The sequence below is a fragment of the Theobroma umbraticum genome, unplaced genomic scaffold (genome assembly GCF_002168275.2).
Source record: "Theobroma umbraticum cultivar Fairchild unplaced genomic scaffold, ASM216827v3 scaffold_86.0, whole genome shotgun sequence".
Lineage (NCBI taxonomy): Eukaryota > Viridiplantae > Streptophyta > Magnoliopsida > Malvales > Malvaceae > Theobroma > Theobroma umbraticum.
In genome coordinates, this window is record NW_018397263.1 from 140,996 (window position 1) to 158,785 (window position 17,790).

Consider the following 17,790-nt stretch of genomic DNA (forward strand, 5'->3'; position numbering starts at 1 on the left):
TGTTAAAAAGAATATCAATCTACCCATAACGTGAAATCGTTGAGTCAATTAAGTTTTCAATGTCTCCTTCCAAGCTAACATCACAATGAACAAAAGTAACCTAAGAAGCTAAAGAGTCAACAAGCGCAGTTCCAGCCTTGTCCTCAACATTTGCAATGACTACCTTTGCACCATGTTAGAGAAAAGCCTGACTGTTGCCTCCCCAATTCCTCTGGCCCCGCTTGTGACAATTGTTGAAATAGGACTTGCATTGAAAACCACATCAGTTTATGCTATTAACCTTAGGACTATATGTGATTATTTTGTATTAGGACAACTAGCCTTTAGTCAAATTATGATAGCTATGTATCTAGTGAATGACTTATGTGATGATTAGCATTTAATATTGTGTCTAACTATTGTTCAAAGCTTGTTTGTTAAGTTTTTGGTATGTACATGTTCTAAGTCAATGCATATCAAAAGAAGAAGCCTATTGTTATGAAAAATTACATTCTCTTGCTCTGTTCTTCACACTTGATCTTTAATATGTTGTGTTGATCCTACTTTTAAAAAAAGAAACAACAACAATTGCAATTTTTCCCTCTAGCCTATACAATTATATGAACAGATTTAGATGAGTGCCATGCTTTGGCAGTGTTTCCGAGAAGTAAATTACATAAAACAAACAATAGAATTAAAAAGTATATACTAATATTTGCAATACAACCAACTAAGGTCTTTGCATAGGTTTCAACATCCAAGATATAGACGTTAATCTAACCTTTTATATTGTAGCATGTGGCTCACAATTGAGACTGTAAATACATAAAAAAAAAGCATGATGTTGAATATTTTATTAGTTGCATTGAAAGCTAATCTTCTCGCCAAAGGTTCAACCGAAAAGGTTGGAACTACATCACTACAGCCAGAGCTGTGAGTGAATCCTAAGAAAACAAACATGCTTTTGATAATACATACTGTTGATTATTTGTTTCTCAGGATTCGAGTTTCAAGCATATTTGTCTAATCAAGTAGCCAGCGCCTAGCGTTTCATATATAACAAAACAAGAACATAAGCATTAACTAACAAGGAAATGCGAAAAAATTTGAAGTAGTTAATTATGAACAACTTTTAAAAGATGGAGGATTGTTGTCCCTAGCCTAGACATAGAGGCCTTGAAGCGTTTTCTCAAGCATTGAGCAGGTTGTTTGAACACAGATGCAATCTGTTTGTTTAAAGAAGAGAGTTACAAGACTAGGTGTTTCCCAATGGACATAAGGATATATCACAAGCATCCAACAGTCATATCTTTTGGTTATCACATACATGACTATTTATTTCTAAATTCTAACAATCATAATTATTCGTTCAATTTAATTACAATATAATTATTGGACATTTATTTCTAGCAATCATAATTATTCATTATATTTAATTGCAATCATAATTATTGCCTATATTTAATTAGTGTCTCAGTACACCAAGTGTCAATTATAACATTATTAAGCTTGAAAATCTCAATCCGTTTTGCACTTTGAACCACGTTAATCCAATTACTATGAATTCATTCTCCTTTTTATTTAAAGAACTTTTTCTTTCTTTTATTTTTTTCAATATGAGATTGTGTCTCACATTTATTATTATTGAAATATCCAATAGTCTCCAATCATTTTTAAAATAATCCACATTCTCAATAATCTTGAAAATCGATTAAAATAAATAAAAATATTTTCTCTTTGAACCTTAACTTAGTGAAAACGTGTTAAAGTTAATCAAAATTGCATGATAGATTATACTTTGAACTAGTTATTCCATTTGGTTTATGATTTCAGTATTAATGAATGCACAATGTCCGATGATACTTTTATAGTTACGTGCCAACATCTCTTTCATGAGTGCTATTAGAACCAAGCTCTTAAACTCCTAGAAGCAGCCACACTTCATACTCACCTAGATAGATCCATAAAGAATATCTCCATAACTAAAGCATTCTAACAAATTTATGTTAACACTTTACTTGGGATGCAATATTATATATATATATATATATATATCATATCATAGTATTAGCAACCACATACAAATTATATATTTTGTCTCATTGAACTCAAGACTTAACGTTATACAAGACATTAAGTTACGATTCCATCATGAGTGACTTTTAATTGATGAGTTTGCACCTCATCCCCTTTAAGGTCTTATTTACAAGATCTTTGATAACTAATCCATTATTTAATGAAAAGTCTTAAGCTTTCACTAGATCTTACAAAAGTTATAGTAATCACTTAATCAAAAATTAATTGTTGGATATAGCAATGTCTCAATCTAATACGTTTAAATTTTTCATTATACATTCGACTGTACGCTCTTGCTAAAATTGCTTCACTTATCACAACCAAATCTTACATTTTGCATTAACAAAATTAATCTACTGAGCATTCATTGTTATATAGTAAAATGATGCGCAAAGGATATGAAGCATATTAAGAAAAGAATGAGAAATTGTTGTCTATTGTTTACACATGTTCTTTTGAACTAAAGACAAGTATTTATAAATATAGGTAACTATTTCCAACTAACATAATTTTGTCTATTCTAAACAGACACAATTACCTACATTCAACAATCATAAACATTGATTTTTCAACAGACATGACCGTTTATTTTCAACAAACGTGATTACCCCTTTACTGACAGTTATAATTATTAGCTGTAAAGACACTGTCTTCATTCATAAATCTAAATTCTATGCAATGGGATTGCACGTGAGCCAACTTATTAATTGAAAAAGGATTTCTTGAGATACAATTAGCAAATAAATTAATATAATACGTTGCACGTATCTCTCGTGTGGACTTGAATCAGCTACCAAAGCTTGAGTCACAAATTCATGATAATCTTGTTCAATGTAAGATTAATGCTTTATAATAATAATTCGTTGAGGATTTCTTTTTATTCTTTTTCCCTATCAGCTGACCTATTTCGAAGAGCAATTTGTTTACATACAGAGTCTAATCTAAGAAAATGCAAAGAATTCATACATGGACCATTCACGTATTTTCCACATAAAAACAGAAGGACCCCAAAGATCTGTGTCACTTCAAATATGAATAACCATGTCCAATGGGGTGTAAAGCAGTTTTGTAGCAGCGGTTTGTGGGAGAAGAATTAATATAGTAATGTTCAACTCAATTAAGAATCTACCATCTATGGAAATTGGGTTGCTTTCGGTTGACAAACGAATCTTTTATTAATTGTCAAGTTAAAAGAACCGCAAGCCTCTTTGCCTTGAGTTTTCCTGTCTTGCACGACTCCCTCTTTAGACTTTAACCTTTTCCAATGTGTCCTTGGTTTGACTTTGTATTTGTAGACAAACATTGGTCAGATCTACAGCCCTTCGATCCCATATTTCAATTGCAGTTCTCCACCAGGAATTCAAGACTAGGACAGCTATCCAACACCAATCTCCTTTTTATCACTCCAATGCTCCTCCTCATTTGGAATAAGGAATAAGACAGTAAGCTAGTATACTTCTAGCTGCCTTATTCTTCTTTTCTTTTCTTTTCTTTTCTTTTTTATCTCACTTAAAAAATTTATGTTACTATCAAACACGTTAAAAAAAAATAAATATAATATATTAATCCTACATTGAACAAGTAAAAGATTCTAAAATACTTATAAACATAAATATTACATATCGTATCTAATTAATTTTTTAGAAAGACAGAGTAATAATTTTGTAAAATTTATTTCTTTTAAGATTAAAATAGTCATGGGGATGATTGTTATATATATAGATTAATATTCTTCCTTGCATTCCATGAAGAACAATAAGAAATTATGGTTGACTTGTTCCAAACGCATAACCAAAAAGGCCCCATTCGAAATTGGAAAGGTCGCTATCCTTAAAACTATATTAATCAATCATGTATAATACATAAGCAACCTCTTTTGACTTGTATATGTACCAGAAGATGGACTTTCGATTTCGTGCAGAGGTTAGGTTGTAATCAGATTTTCTTTGGCTTTGCTTGTTCAAAGTTCAAACTTTAAATAGGGATTTTCCCTTTTGTGACGATTCTTTTTTAGTATTCACTTTTCATTTACGTCATCTTCAAAAGATTGAATAAATTATTTAATTTTTTAAGAATTTTTATTTTGACCATTTAATTTTTTTTTAAAAAAAGTCAAGTTTTGATTATTGATAGTTTTAAAAATTGATATTTGGATCACTTAATCATTAAAAGTTAATGGTTATCTAGTGTAATTTCTTTTCACGCCAATTGATTTTGATTGCTTGAAAAATGTCAAGAACAGATAGGCCATTGATATGAACATGCTAAGCCGCAAATGAGTTGAAAACTGAAAGCAATACAATAGGATGGTGAATCTATTGTTATTACAGGCCAACGCAATTTCTTGATGTGGTAACTCCTCCATCCACAACAAGGTTATGACCACTCACATACTTGGATTCATCACTAGCAAGGTATAGAGCAGCCTCTGCTATGTCTTTTGCCCTCAGAGTTGGACCTTTCAGACTGGCGAGCTCTCTCACAAACTCCTCCATCTTCTCCACTTCCTGCTCAAATGGACTCCCCCAATTCATGCATTCCCCCTCCTCTTCTTCATCACTGGCAGCACTGCTCCTCCATGCATTAACAAGCATGGACGTAGCCACCCCAAATGGAGAAATGCAATTAACTCTGATCCCATACCGGCCTAGCTCACAAGCTGTGTTCTTTGTGAGCCCGACAATGGCGTGCTTCGAAGCTGTGTACGCATGCGGACCGAGCCCTCCCATGACTCCGGCTACGCTAGCCGTTGAAATAATGCACCCACCTCCTCTGGGAATCATCACTCTCGCCGCATGCTTCATTCCTAGCGCCACCCCTCTCACGTTCACCCGCATAACACTATCAAACTCATCGATGTCGAAATCAACAATGCTCTTGTGCTTTTTCTGATCTCCGAGCACCCCGGCATTGTTAAAAAGAATATCAATCCGTCCATAACGTAAAATAATCGAGTCAATTAAGTTTTCGATGTCTCCTTCCAAGCTAACATCACAATAAACAAAAGTAACACAAGGAGCTAAGGAGTCAGCAAGCGCAGTTCCAGCCTTGTCCTCAACATCTGCAATGACTACCTTTGCACCATGTCTAGCGAAAAGCCTGACTGTTGCCTCCCCAATTCCTCTGGCCCCGCCTGTGACAATTGCAATTTTTCCCTCCAGCCTATACAATTATAAGAACAGATTGAGATGAGTGCCATGCTTTGGCAGTGTTTCCGGGAAGTAAATTAAATAAAACAAACAGTAGAATAGAAAAGTATACACTAATATTTGCAATAAAACCGGCTAGGGTCTTTGCATAGGTTTGAACATCCAAGATATAGACACTAATCTGACTTTTTATATTGTAGCATGTGGCTCACTATTGAGACTGTAACTACATTTAAAAAAAGGCCTGATGCTGAATATTTTATTAGCTGCCACCGAAAGCTGATCTTCTCACCAAAGTTTCAACCGGAAAGGTTGGAACTGCATCTCTATAGCCAGGGCTGTGAGTGAATCCTAGGAAAACGAACAAGCTTTCGATAATACGTACTGTTGATTATGAGTTCTTAGGATTCCAGTTTCAAGCATATTTGTCTGATTAAGTAGCCAGTGCCTAGCGTTTCATATATAACAAAACAAGAACAGAAGCAACAGCTAACAAGGAAATGCGAACAAATTTGAAGCAGTTAATTATGAACACCTTTTAGAGGAGGGAGGATTGTTGTCCCTAGCCAAGACATGGAGGCCTTGAAGCGTTTTCTCAGGCATCAATTGAGCCGGCATGATTGGAAGCAGGGCAGGGAGTAAGGAAGGGAGAGAGAAGCAGAGAATGTCCAGCTGCTGCTGAAGAGGCTTGCAGGCAGAGAATGGGTAAATGAAAAGATTTATAGGCAAATTAGGGGAGGGAGGGATCTTAATTGGTGGGGTTTCGTGCATACGTGAGCTGTTCGCTATTGGAGAGAGACCTTTCCAGGTAACTTGGCTTAAACCTGGTAAATAGGTAAAGGATCCTCATCTGTCGGTCTCACCATTAAATCTAGTACCAGCTTGCATGTTCTCAGGTCTCCACACCCATCTAAGCTTTCGCCAACAAGGAAAATCCGACAAGACATAACACTGATGAAGTATCCATTTATTTTATTCATTAATTATCACCAATGATTAATAAGCTAAGGAGATTTGATCGAATCTCCACAAATTATCAATGCAGGCGCAGACAGAGAATGGTCCAAATTTGTAGATGAGATATCTACAATGGATAAAAAAAACAAACCAAAATATATAATGAAAGCAGCTGATCATTATCAGTTGTAAATTAGACCAGGATTCTGTCCGCTAACCTGGCTTTTTTTGTATATGTTAGTCTTATTTTCCTTTAATTAAATATGAAAAATTAAATTTTAACAATTACGTATCTAATCAACAATTAAATAAGGTTCACTATATATTTATACATAAATCTGTTGCAATTTCTTACAATTGTTTTTTTTTTGAAAAGCTTCTTACAATTGTTTATGAAGAAATTGTGAAAGATAACCTTCTTTATAAGCTCAATTAAAAAATATTTTTTTTATAATTTTAACTATTTTTATCTAATTTTTGACCTAACTTGACAATAATACCCTTTAAATAATTTTAGATAAATTAAATAATTTCAGTTTTCTCTATCTCGTCATTCGGACAAAAATTTCAAAATTAAATCATGATTTCTCTCTCTGTTCAAATATTATCTATCTCATCATTCAAAGAGCAAAGATGACATCAAGCGCTTTCTTATTTTATTTTATTTTTTTAGATGTTGGATCTTGGATTCTCAAGGGTAATAAATAACGATTTTGCTATTCTATGGTGATTGCAAGCAACATGATGAATGTGGTAATTGGATGCTGTCTGATGATGACTTACTTCGAAACGTGTGCTACGATGGAGATGCTTATGTTGATGAGTTGTATCAGATTGGTTAAGATGATAGGCTCAGGGAGAAGAAACAATTAAAGCATGTTTGATGGATTTTATGGTGATTCACGATTTTACTGTGTCTAGGATTAGGATGATTGTTAAGCATGTTTATTGAGAATTTTGATTTTTTATGAGATTTTGAGTTGAAATTGTTTAAGGAATATTCTGTAAAGAGAATATATTTTGGTTTTGCATAATGGGAATGAGCAAGGCTCTCCTGATAAGGTTATATTTTGTCTTACTTTGGAGGGTTATGGAGTTTTGTAGCCTATTTTTTTATGAAATATACAATTTCATAGCTTAGCAAAAAAAAATATGTTTTAGGTTTTTGAATTTATTGGTTTATTCATAGAACCCAAACTTGAGGAATTGAAATTGATTAGACTAGCTTTTAAGTATTGCAAGACTAATTTTTAGGCATTACATAATTAGTTATAGGCGTTACGTGATTTATTTTTAAGTATTACGTGACTAATTTTTAAGCAATGCCTAAGTCACACAATGCCTTACTAACTAGTCACGTAATGTCATATCAATCAGTCATGCAATGCCCAAAATCAATCACACAATACCTAAAAATTAGTCACACAATGTTCAAAGTCAATCACGTAATATTTAAAATCAGTCATACAATACCTAGAAACTAGTCATGCAATGCTCAAAAACCACCAAAACTACTTAATTTCATTTAAAAAGATCGACAACTTCAAACGATACACCATATTCCATTTAATAACATAATTAACAAATATGCCTACTGGACAAAGAATACTCAAAATGTTCAAAAGTTTTTCTTCATATATCGAAAATCACTCCAAAATGTTTAAAAATGCTCAAACCATTCAAAAGTTTTCTTCGTGTATCAAAAAATATTTCAAAATGCTAAAAATACTTAAACGTTTTTCTTTATGGTAAAGAATACTCTAAAAATGAATAGTCTGATAAGAAAAGTTAAAAGAATATGAGTCAATCTGAGATGCGACCTAAACATACTTGATCCGTTAATAGATTTCGAGTTAAGGCGCGAAGTCAATAAATGGATCGTTTTTATTAAGGGTAATTTTATTTAAATTTTAATTTTTTTTAACTAAAAACAGTTAAAATTATAAAAAAAATTATTGTCAAAAATGCCTTATGTATGGGACCCATTTAAAAAAAAGGTGGAATTTTATATTACATGAATTTCATAAATATCCTGAGCTATCACGTGAAAATTATATACCATTCACATGAATCTCACCGTTACGAGCAATTCAAAACAAAAACCAAACACGAAAAGAGTTCCATGGTTCCGACATCATCTTCTCAGAACATTTGTTTAAAAATTACAGAAAAAAACAAAAGCTTTGAAACCCTCTAATGAAAATAACCATAAATCTTCAGTTCTCTTGGCGTGAAGCACGTTCTAGGTACCACCTTCTTTAATTATTCAGAGTTTACATCCACATGCCGAAGCACTGAAAGTCATCACATGTACGTCCTCCTCAACTCTCCGTGTACGTGTATAAATTAAAAAATGTAGCTGCCCAAATATTCGTGGAGATTGTGTCTATGCTCGAGCCAGACTGTCTTCCATAAGAAAATATGTGCTTACGGTGCCATGCTGCTCCAGTGCCCAAGATATTGTCCGATGATTATTAGGTCGAAGAAACAATCATCAGTATTATCACTGATATACCATTCCAGGGATGATCTGCTCTCTGAGTCCTATCAAGATGCCCGTGCCCTTCTTACATATTCTCCATTTATAGAAAATAAATGTCTCCCTCTCCATGCTTATGTGCTTGTGCCTTGCAAATTAAAAGCTCTTAATCCTAGAAATCTCTTATGTCGCTTTAGTGACAACACATTGTCAAGTACTTGTTTATTTTGCCTATCTTTAGAAAATTATTAAAAAATTCCTGACAAAATTTAAATGATTAAACAATATCGAGATGCAATTTATGCTAACAAACACCGCCATTAGACATACGAAAACAATGTAATATTATCATTAATCAACCTAGCCTGCATGAGAAGTATGAAGATTTGTCTAGGATTTATTAATTCCCTTTCATTTAATCATATTGTTATTGGTGCGAAGTGGTACCCATTGGCTATATATTCCCCTTCGAGGAAAGAGAAAGGAAGAAAAAGAGAAGAAAACAAAAGCTAGTATCCCTTGACCCATCTGAGTATAGTTTTACAAGCTGTTAGTATCTCCTAAATCTATTAATATTAAGCTTTTCTTTTTTGAATTAAGGAAAGAGATCTTACAGCTCATGCTTGGGGTTGGGGGAATGGTTCAACTTTGACCTTTGGCAGCTTCAAAGCCTAGCTGAGATAGCTAGATTCTCTACGCTGCAGGCCAGCTACAAAGAAAAGGGTTTTTCTTTTTTCTAGTTGAAACATTAATATTTAGAGGACTCAATTCGCAACAGGTTGGAGGCTGATCCAAGGGTATGAATCTATTGATAAAATCTTTTACAAGCAGGTTAATTAAACAGAGGAATATTAACGATAATTAACTTTATAAATTTGTTTTTCTAGGTATAAAGGATCATTGAACTAGAATTTATATATTAAAAAAATAATAATTCCAAACTCTCTAACTATATATAGGACACTGAGGCATCGGGCAGTGTCCCTTTCAGCTGCAATCACTTCTCCATTCTCTAGTCAAATGGTGTTTAAGACCATACGAAGAAGAGGAAGGCATGCACATATGCATAAAGTGGACGGAAAACAAGTGGGAAAACTAATGGTCTCCCCCCTCTGGCCCAAATATGGAAACATCATCAGGGTCTCCCTCACATCGAATTCACCTTTTTCCATTCTAATTGGCCGCCCCATAAATCGCTGTTGCAGAGGCTGCATGCAGTCCCCCTTTGGCTTGACTTTCCAAGACCTATCAGACCATGTGCATGCCTGGCTCGGCTCATGTTTACCATGTCTTTCATTCTTTTCTTCACATTACCTTACACAAAGCCTCAGCATAGCCCCCAAGAGAATAAATATAAGTTTGAAGGGTTAAAAGGAATAAGTCAACTATATATAGATGATGAATCTCCTGTTTCCATCGGAAAATGTAAACACAATAGCAATGGAGGAATTTTCCGAATAATTACAGCCCTACTAGCTCCCTTTAACTATTTATATATTGAAAATTATAAGGACCAGTTTTGAACAGGGAATTTTGAAAACTTTTTCTTTAAATTAATAACAACAAGGTTCAATACCAAACGCACAAGGAAAAGAAAGGACAGGTCACAAGCAATCTCTTTTGACCGAGCATGCATGTAGGTGTAGGCTTGACATAGAATTGGTTTCGTGATGGATACTAACTTAACATACTTTATTGATTATTCACCTTTCCTATCTTATTCTTGAAAACAAACTATACATTAGAATTGTAGGAGTCTTTGTGAGTTTGAACTTTGAATCTTGAAGAAAAATCATTTTGCCAATTGAAACTATGCTTCTTTCCCCTGATTGCGACCGCATCTCTGTCTCAACACCTAAAACACATGGAAAAGTGGAAAATCTTGCAATCATGCCAATGCTATGCTGACTTTAACTGATAGAACTGAAAATTTACACTTGAGGGGAATCTAAAAGGGAAAAAAAAAAGATTGTTACAAGCCAACACAGTTCCTTGAGGTGGTAACTCCACCATCCACAACAAGATTATGGCCGCTGACGTATTTGGATTCATCACTAGCAAGATAGAGAGCAGCCTCAGCTATATCTTTAGCCCTCAGAGTTGGACCTTTCAAATTGGCAAGCCCTCTCACAAACTCCTCCATCTTCTCCGTTTCTTGCTGGCAGGGAATCCCAAAGTTGATGGAATCTTCTTCTTCATCATCATCGTGGCTTCTCCATGCATTAACAAGCATGGATGTAGCCACACCGAATGGAGAAATGCAGTTGACTCTAATCCCATACCGGCCTAATTCACAAGCTGTGTTCTTTGTCAACCCAACAATGGCGTGCTTGGAAGCAGTGTAAGCATGTGGACCAAGGCCTCCCATGACTCCGGCCACACTAGCTGTGGAAATGATGCACCCACCACCCCTGGGAATCATTGCACGTGCCGCATGCTTGATTCCCAGTGCCATTCCTCTCACATTCACTCGCATGACGTTATCGAACTCATCGATGTCAAAATCGACAATGCTCTTGTGCTTTTTCTGATTCCCAAGTACCCCAGCATTGTTAAACAGGATATCGAGCCGCCCATAGCGGGAAATCGTTGAATTTATTAAGTTTTCAATGTCTTCTTCCCGGCTAACATCGCAATGAACAAAAGTGACTGAAGGAGATAAGGAATTAGCAAGCGCTGCTCCAAGCGTGTCCTCCAAATCTGCAATGACTACTTTGGCACCATGTCTAGCAAAAAGCCTCACTGTTGCCTCTCCAATCCCTCTAGCTCCTCCTGTCACAATTGCAATTTTCCCCTCCAACCTGTATAATTACAACACAAAAGTTCAGTCGATCGATTTCTCTTGTGTATTCCAATATTACAAGAAATGCATGTGATGTGTAACTGATAAAAATGGGATAAACAGATGATTTAAGGTTTTGGTATATGTGCATGTTAGCTAACTCGCTGTCCCTGAATTCTCTTCCCAAGAAAGGTTGAGCAGGAATAGATGAAAGTGAATGCATTATGATTTTGTCTATTACAGCCAAGCGCATGATATACGTTTTCCTTGTTTGCAGCCTTTTCTGCGGATTCAGTGCCTAGTGTTGATAATAAAAGAGAAGTAGTGCAGGTGCAGCAGGAAAATGTGGAAATGTGAAGAGCCGCCTATACCTTTTAGGATGAGAATTGTTTTCTGTTCCCAAGCCATGGAGGCTTTGAATGGTTTTCTCGGGCATCACTTGAGCAGGCATGGTTTATACTCTGAAGCAAGAACTGAAATGCAGAGAACAAACTGTCTGTGTGTGAGAGAGTGAGTGAGAGAGAGAGAGAGAGAGAGAGAGAATAGAATAAATTGTTGTTTCTTGTTTGGAAGGAGAAAATGAAGAGATTTATAGGCAGAGGAATGAAAGGGTTAGTGGTGGAATTTCATGGATGAGCTGTTCTCTATTAGGAGACTTTTCAAGGCAACTTCCTAAACCTTATTTGCCTGTCCAGGACAAAATTTCTTCAATGTAATAGGTAATCAGTTAGTATAATGGTATACCGCATGCCTCCCATCTGTCCTCCTTTCACCCATCATTTTACTCATCAACCACTCCCGGAAAACCTTCTCAAAAGCATACTACTCCACCTTCAGTTATCAAAATTTCTTTTGTTTGTTTTGCTTGCTGAAAAGAAATGAATTAAGAATCTTCAGTTACCATTACTTTGCCTAATCACTACCCTTAAATGCCTGTTTTCCACACACAGTTTCGCCAAAAGGAAAAAGAAAGCTTTTCCAACCTTTCCCTAGTTTGGGACCATGGCTAGCCATATGGTCAAACCTCTACATTTCAACCCATATGATCATCAAGGACCAAAAGTTTACTAACAAAAATTAAAACCAAGTTGAACATGGCTGCTGCTTTTTATTTGGTGAATGCGTTTGAATCTAAGTCAAACCCCCAAATATGTAAAATAGTAGCACTAGTAATTAAAAAGGAGCAAGTCTCAGCCTAGGCAAAGGGGCATTAACAAGCTGCAGTTGATTATTTCTTGGTTATTGAACTGGTAAGCAGAAATGGCAAAAAAACAAACCTGCAATTTATTTTACTTCTACCCATTATAAAAATTTTGCATCAACAGGACAATGCAATGTTAGCTAGCTACTGATACATCGATCCAGCTTGGACTTGTTTTTTATTATTTTTTGAAGTGGCTGCCACAACAAAAGAAGAGGCCTCAAGTTTATGACCAAATCTGGGGTGTTTCAGGTTCAACTGGCCAATCTTCTCCTCTTTGTTTGGACTCCATTGGCCTGCAGAAAACATTTTTTTTATGCACTTAAATCAGACAGGTCATTGGTTAGGTAAACAATATATCTGCCCATCTTCTGGAGACGGTAAGCCAGACTGGCTAGCTTGAGAAGGAATATATGTGTTCTCGTACCATATCGAATGAGAAAGATTTTGGTGAATAAACAAGGAACCTGCATATCAAGTTGGTCAAAGAAATAACAATAGAAGACCTGAAATGTTGGGGTCTAAGCTATTCTTTCTTTAGTTTTTCATTTCATATTACAGAGAAGAATCATTGGGTTTTCTGAATAGTTTAACAACATTGTAGGCTCAAATAAATCAAAACAGAACAGGTTAATCCAGTTACCTGTCTTGTGTTGGAGGTACTAAGAAGCTGCATTATTAGTTCCCGAGACTGCTTACTGACATCAATTTTCATTTTAAGCTTGTTATCAGGACTGATTTTGATGATTATTTTATCAATAGTGGAAGCCATCGGTTAGAGGCATCAAAGAGACCATTGGTCCAAACCAAATTTGATATTAGCTAATGGCATACCCCTGCATCCAACAGTTCATGTTTATCCTAAAAGAAAATGGGAAGAGCAAAAAAAAAAAAAAAACAGAGTTTGAAACACTGAGCAGAATGGAATCTTGAAATATGGCAGGGACCAGATAAAGTTTCAACAAAGCAGCAAATTATATAAAATTGCAATTTTTATCTTAGCCTGAAGATGTGGAAGGCAATTTGGCCATGTGAAGTCCTTATGCCTGTATCAGGTGGGATAGGAAGGAGCTAAGCAAGCAGACTACTGGATTAAGAACTTACCAAGATGAATGCCTGGCGTCTAGATATTGCTAGTTGTGCATTTTCTTTCTGCAGATAGATGGGAGCCTCTGCCCTCCAACCTAAGCATCAAAATTCAGTAAAAAGAACATGGAATCTGTATGATTAATTACTGTTTACTAATTATGAGCAGCCAATGAGCGTGTTTGTGTACAACATTGTTCCAAAATGCCAAGGGTAAGACCTGTGCCACCCTATCCTTATGAGTTCCACAAGATTTCCTGGAGGAAAACACTGATCCTTTCGAGATAGGAATGGTCCACTCAATCATGTTCTCGACAGAGAATTTAAATGAGGGAAGGACTCCTTTATTTTCTAATTGCAGGTTGCAATAAATATACTGAAAAACCAAAGACAAGGGTGGTCGCACAGTTGGCTGCATCCATCATATAATCTTCTCATAGATTTAACTCAAATACCGGGAGTTGGTAGAGATTCATTTGAGTTGAATCAAGGTTTTTGATATAAGTTACACTACCTACTCTCTTCTCATACCAAAACCAAATACTAGTAGTAAATAACAGGAGAAATTGTGTATGTATATGCAGCCAAAACTAAGGAAGAAAGGAACTACCATTGTTCCTCTCTGATTCACCTGTCGTTTTGTTGTGAACTACTTGCTTTATAAGAAAACTAAAGACTATAATTCAAGAAAAGGATCATATCTTATGTAGTTTCTCTACTTCAAAATGTCTAATTTGATATTTATAAGAAGAATGTTCAGTATATATAATATTCGAACTCTCATTTCATTTATCATATATCTGTTACTTAATCATCAGTCTAGTGAAAAAGATTACCAATAACTAATCTTCATTATAATGTACATATGCATCATTACAGTAGTACGGATCATTAGTGGACATGTCAATGCCATGTTGACACTTCGTTTTCTATTGGTGCTAAAGGCTTCCCATTGGGCCTCTGTCTTTTCTCATTTTTCTTTTCAAAGTTTTGTATGATTGAACACAATTAAAGTTATAAAAATATGGCACAGCAGAATAATTTACAAATCCTTTTGCATAAGAAATTGAAATGATCTTGATCTTAATCTTAACTAAGCCAAGTGTTGTTTTAATTACTTGTTTTATCTCTTGATGGATAGCTTTTCGCCCTTTTGGCACTGACTCTTGAGTTTGATGGTGCTCAATCCATCACATCATTTTCATTTTCAGACAAACGGCCATTTCCAATGCAACATTTGTGAAATTTAATGCCGACATTGTCCTCACTCACCCACTCTGATAAAGATAATTATTCAAGGAAAAGGAAGAGGAGCAAATCGAAAAGGTTGGATGCAAAGGGATATTCTTCTTTCTCCTCTTTCCTGTTGCTATGCTTTGTTGGCCAGCAGGATAGAATCTGCCGACATGGTTTCTCCCAGCTGAACCAGGGGTTTGGAGCAAGGCCCATCTTTGTTAGTGTAAAAGGCTGAGTCCAAGCCAAGAGCCCCAATTTGATTCCTCGCCAGAGATGACTTAGAACCAATAGTTTATTATCTAATAGATTTTTTTGTTTTAATACTCCATCCGATGGCTATCAGTATTTATTAAATCTGTTTTTATCTAACGGAAGGCTATTGGATCAAATGACAAAGACATTGTTAAAAAAAAAATAGCTTTTCTCATATGAAATGAAAATTGAAAAAAGTTTCCCATTACTTAACCGGAAAGATAAGTGGCCATGAAATAGGGATTAAGTGGAACGAAATTGATTGGGTGGTAGAGTTGTGAAAACACTTATTTCTTTCATATTTTGAACCTTAACTCCATAAAACAATATGCTACTGCTGAAACATGGAAGAATTGAAATCTTAAATCAAAACACTATGTATGCATAATATGAATTGCCTAAACAAGAATTCTTGAACAGAGAACAACCATCTATGCTTCTTGGACCATTACTCCAAAAGGTGAAGCTCAGTAGCATTTCACTTTGTTGAAAAACATGGTTCCATAGCAATCAATCATTCAAACATGGAATTCTGAAATTCATCACCTTGCTTCGCACAAATGATCTTATCATCTTAAAAGGTTACTACTCTCTTCTTTAACTCTCTTTTTTTTTTTAAACTTTTTTCAGTAATTTTTTAATAGTTTTAACGTTATTTACTATTCAGACAGATAAAATGTTTATTTTGAAATCTAACGAACTTAAATTGAATTAGTAAAATATGTTAGAAAATTAAGTGTCAATTTCTCTATACTTTATCATCCTATGTTGATGACAAAAAACTGTCTTTACGACTAAGAGAATATGATGGAAAAAGAGACCCCACATCACCATTAAAATGAAAGATAATTTCCTGCAACACCATCCACCACAACACCATCAGCAATCAGCATTACAGCCGGCAATTAACAAACTCATGAGACAGACTTTGCTTAGCATGTGAAGAATGAGTTGACCCCAAAGTTATAATATTTGCATAAGAGGAGGACTTCCACTGCAGCCCATTCTTTTTCTTGTTTTTTTCTTTTCTTTTGTGTTTTTTCGGCCTGCATCGGACAGTTGTTGTGCTGAGATTAATGCTGGGAACATGGAAAGTTGGAAACCTGTTTTTGATTGCCGCTGAGGAGACCTGAGTGCTATTCTGATACTCTGCATCAGCTGAAACCGAAAGCTTCCTAGTTCCCACCACATCAACCGAAGCTTTAAAGCAAAGATTACATTATTATACATCCACATCTTGCACCTCAATTCTAAGATAAGAGTTATTCAAGCCCTCCACTTCCAGTCCCATCAGAGCACTTTATTCGCAGGGTATTAATCGAGAAAATGATATTCACAGTGTGTTAATTGAAAAAAATTGATAAGATATTCTAGTAATTAAATAAATAACGATGCATATTGTACTATTTTCTCTTTAGCTATGATGGAAGCTATACTAACGTAGCAGAAAATGAAATTTAACGAGGAAATGGTGGACCCAGCAAAGTATTCTCCAAGCAACATGAATGTTGGTATTACTCCTATTTTACCCCTCTTCAAGCTAGATAATTGTGGACAAATTTGGTTCACGGAGTAGAGCTAGAGCTAGAGCTAGAGATACAGCTTAGAGCTACACCTACACCAGTTGCAATTATTCCAAGTTTGTCTATCTAGTGGTGTGCGACTTATTATAAACTTTTAGACTTTGTTAACATGTTTTTTGTGACTGGCCTGGCCGTGTGAAGTTGGCGTAGTATTTAGAGTTTCCAATTCCATGCTAAGTGGACCAAACATGCATAACAGTAACTCTTTTATGGAATAAAAATCAGATTGCAAAGGGCCAAATCTCCATGAGGAATCACCGGCGTCTTGAAAAGGCTTTACCATAAAGCAAGGCCAAACCAAGGAATCAGGCATGAGGCCCTCGCCCCCCGCTGCTTCACCAAATTGAACTAACTTCTTTACTCGGATTTTAACAATTCCAAAGCAGTCATAATTACTTAGATAAAATATTATTATTTATATAAATACAATATGTATTTATAATTTTTTTATCAAAATTTATATTATTCTTGTATCATATTAAAAATATTTATATATTGATAAACATGATCGGTATTGAAACCAAGAGACATTATAAACAAATAATCTATAACGTTAAGTATAAATCAAGATATTTTAGTAATTTTCTTTATATATTCACACGTGTAAGTGATTATGATGATTCTTGCTACAATACTTCTTGTATAATAATATTAAGTTTTATAATTAATTTTATAAAATTTTTAATGTAAAAATTTTATTACTATTGTTACTGCAAAATATATGACTCGTATCATTAATTTCATACTAAATCACTGAATTGAAAAAGAGGGAGCCAAGAGAGAAAACTTAAAACAACCTGCTCGCTTGCTTCATTGTTACACGTAGTGGGATCAAGTACATGAGTTATACATAGCAAAATCACATGGAATCATCCTCCAAGCGATGGGTGGGTTTGCTTCCTTTAGCTAAGGGTGGGACCATCGCAGTTAAATGTCCTTGTAATCAGGCTTTTAAATCAAATCAATCCTCAAATTTTGTACTCTCGTTTCCAAGATAAAGAGATGTGATA

The 17,790-nt window shown here is 35.0% G+C and overlaps 2 protein-coding genes across 6 annotated transcripts; both read right to left on the reverse strand.

Annotated features, from left to right (window-relative positions):
• Positions 1 to 4,331: 4,331 nt before the first annotated feature.
• LOC110420475 (short-chain dehydrogenase reductase 2a-like) lies at positions 4,332 to 5,912 on the reverse strand. The gene is made up of 2 exons (XM_021433797.2): positions 5,740 to 5,912; positions 4,332 to 5,217 (listed from the first exon to the last, which is right to left on the reverse strand). Exons 1-2 carry the CDS (start codon positions 5,820 to 5,822, stop codon positions 4,380 to 4,382), a joined length of 921 nt encoding a protein of 306 aa, XP_021289472.1. The 5' UTR covers positions 5,823 to 5,912; the 3' UTR covers positions 4,332 to 4,379.
• A 4,434-nt stretch (positions 5,913 to 10,346) lies between these two features.
• On the reverse strand, positions 10,347 to 14,024 carry LOC110420926 (short-chain dehydrogenase reductase 2a-like). 5 transcript variants are annotated; one of them, XM_021434341.2, is made up of 4 exons: positions 13,728 to 14,020; positions 12,700 to 12,919; positions 11,794 to 11,895; positions 10,353 to 11,441 (listed from the first exon to the last, which is right to left on the reverse strand). In XM_021434341.2, the coding sequence occupies exons 3-4, from the start codon at positions 11,871 to 11,873 to the stop codon at positions 10,613 to 10,615; spliced, it is 909 nt and encodes a 302-aa protein (XP_021290016.1). In that variant the 5' UTR covers positions 11,874 to 11,895; positions 12,700 to 12,919; positions 13,728 to 14,020; the 3' UTR covers positions 10,353 to 10,612. The 5 variants fall into 5 exon arrangements, with proteins under 5 accessions (XP_021290018.1, XP_021290017.1, XP_021290016.1 ...); XM_021434337.2 differs by having other exon boundaries at positions 12,700 to 13,459; XM_021434338.2 differs by having other exon boundaries at positions 13,267 to 14,020.
• Between the last annotated feature and the right edge of the window lie 3,766 nt (positions 14,025 to 17,790).

Excerpts from the sequence above, each read along its gene's own strand:
- LOC110420926 (XM_021434342.2), bottom strand. The coding sequence starts at position 11,873 with ATGCCTGCTCAAGTGATGCCCGAGAAAACCATTCAAAGCCTCCATGGC. Across the intron at positions 11,442-11,793 it reads AACAATTCTCATCCTAAAAG|GTTGGAGGGGAAAATTGCAA; the intron begins GTATAGGCGGCT and ends GTAATTATACAG.
- LOC110420475 (XM_021433797.2), bottom strand. The coding sequence starts at position 5,822 with ATGCCGGCTCAATTGATGCCTGAGAAAACGCTTCAAGGCCTCCATGTC. Across the intron at positions 5,218-5,739 it reads AATCCTCCCTCCTCTAAAAG|GCTGGAGGGAAAAATTGCAA; the intron begins GTGTTCATAATT and ends ATAATTGTATAG.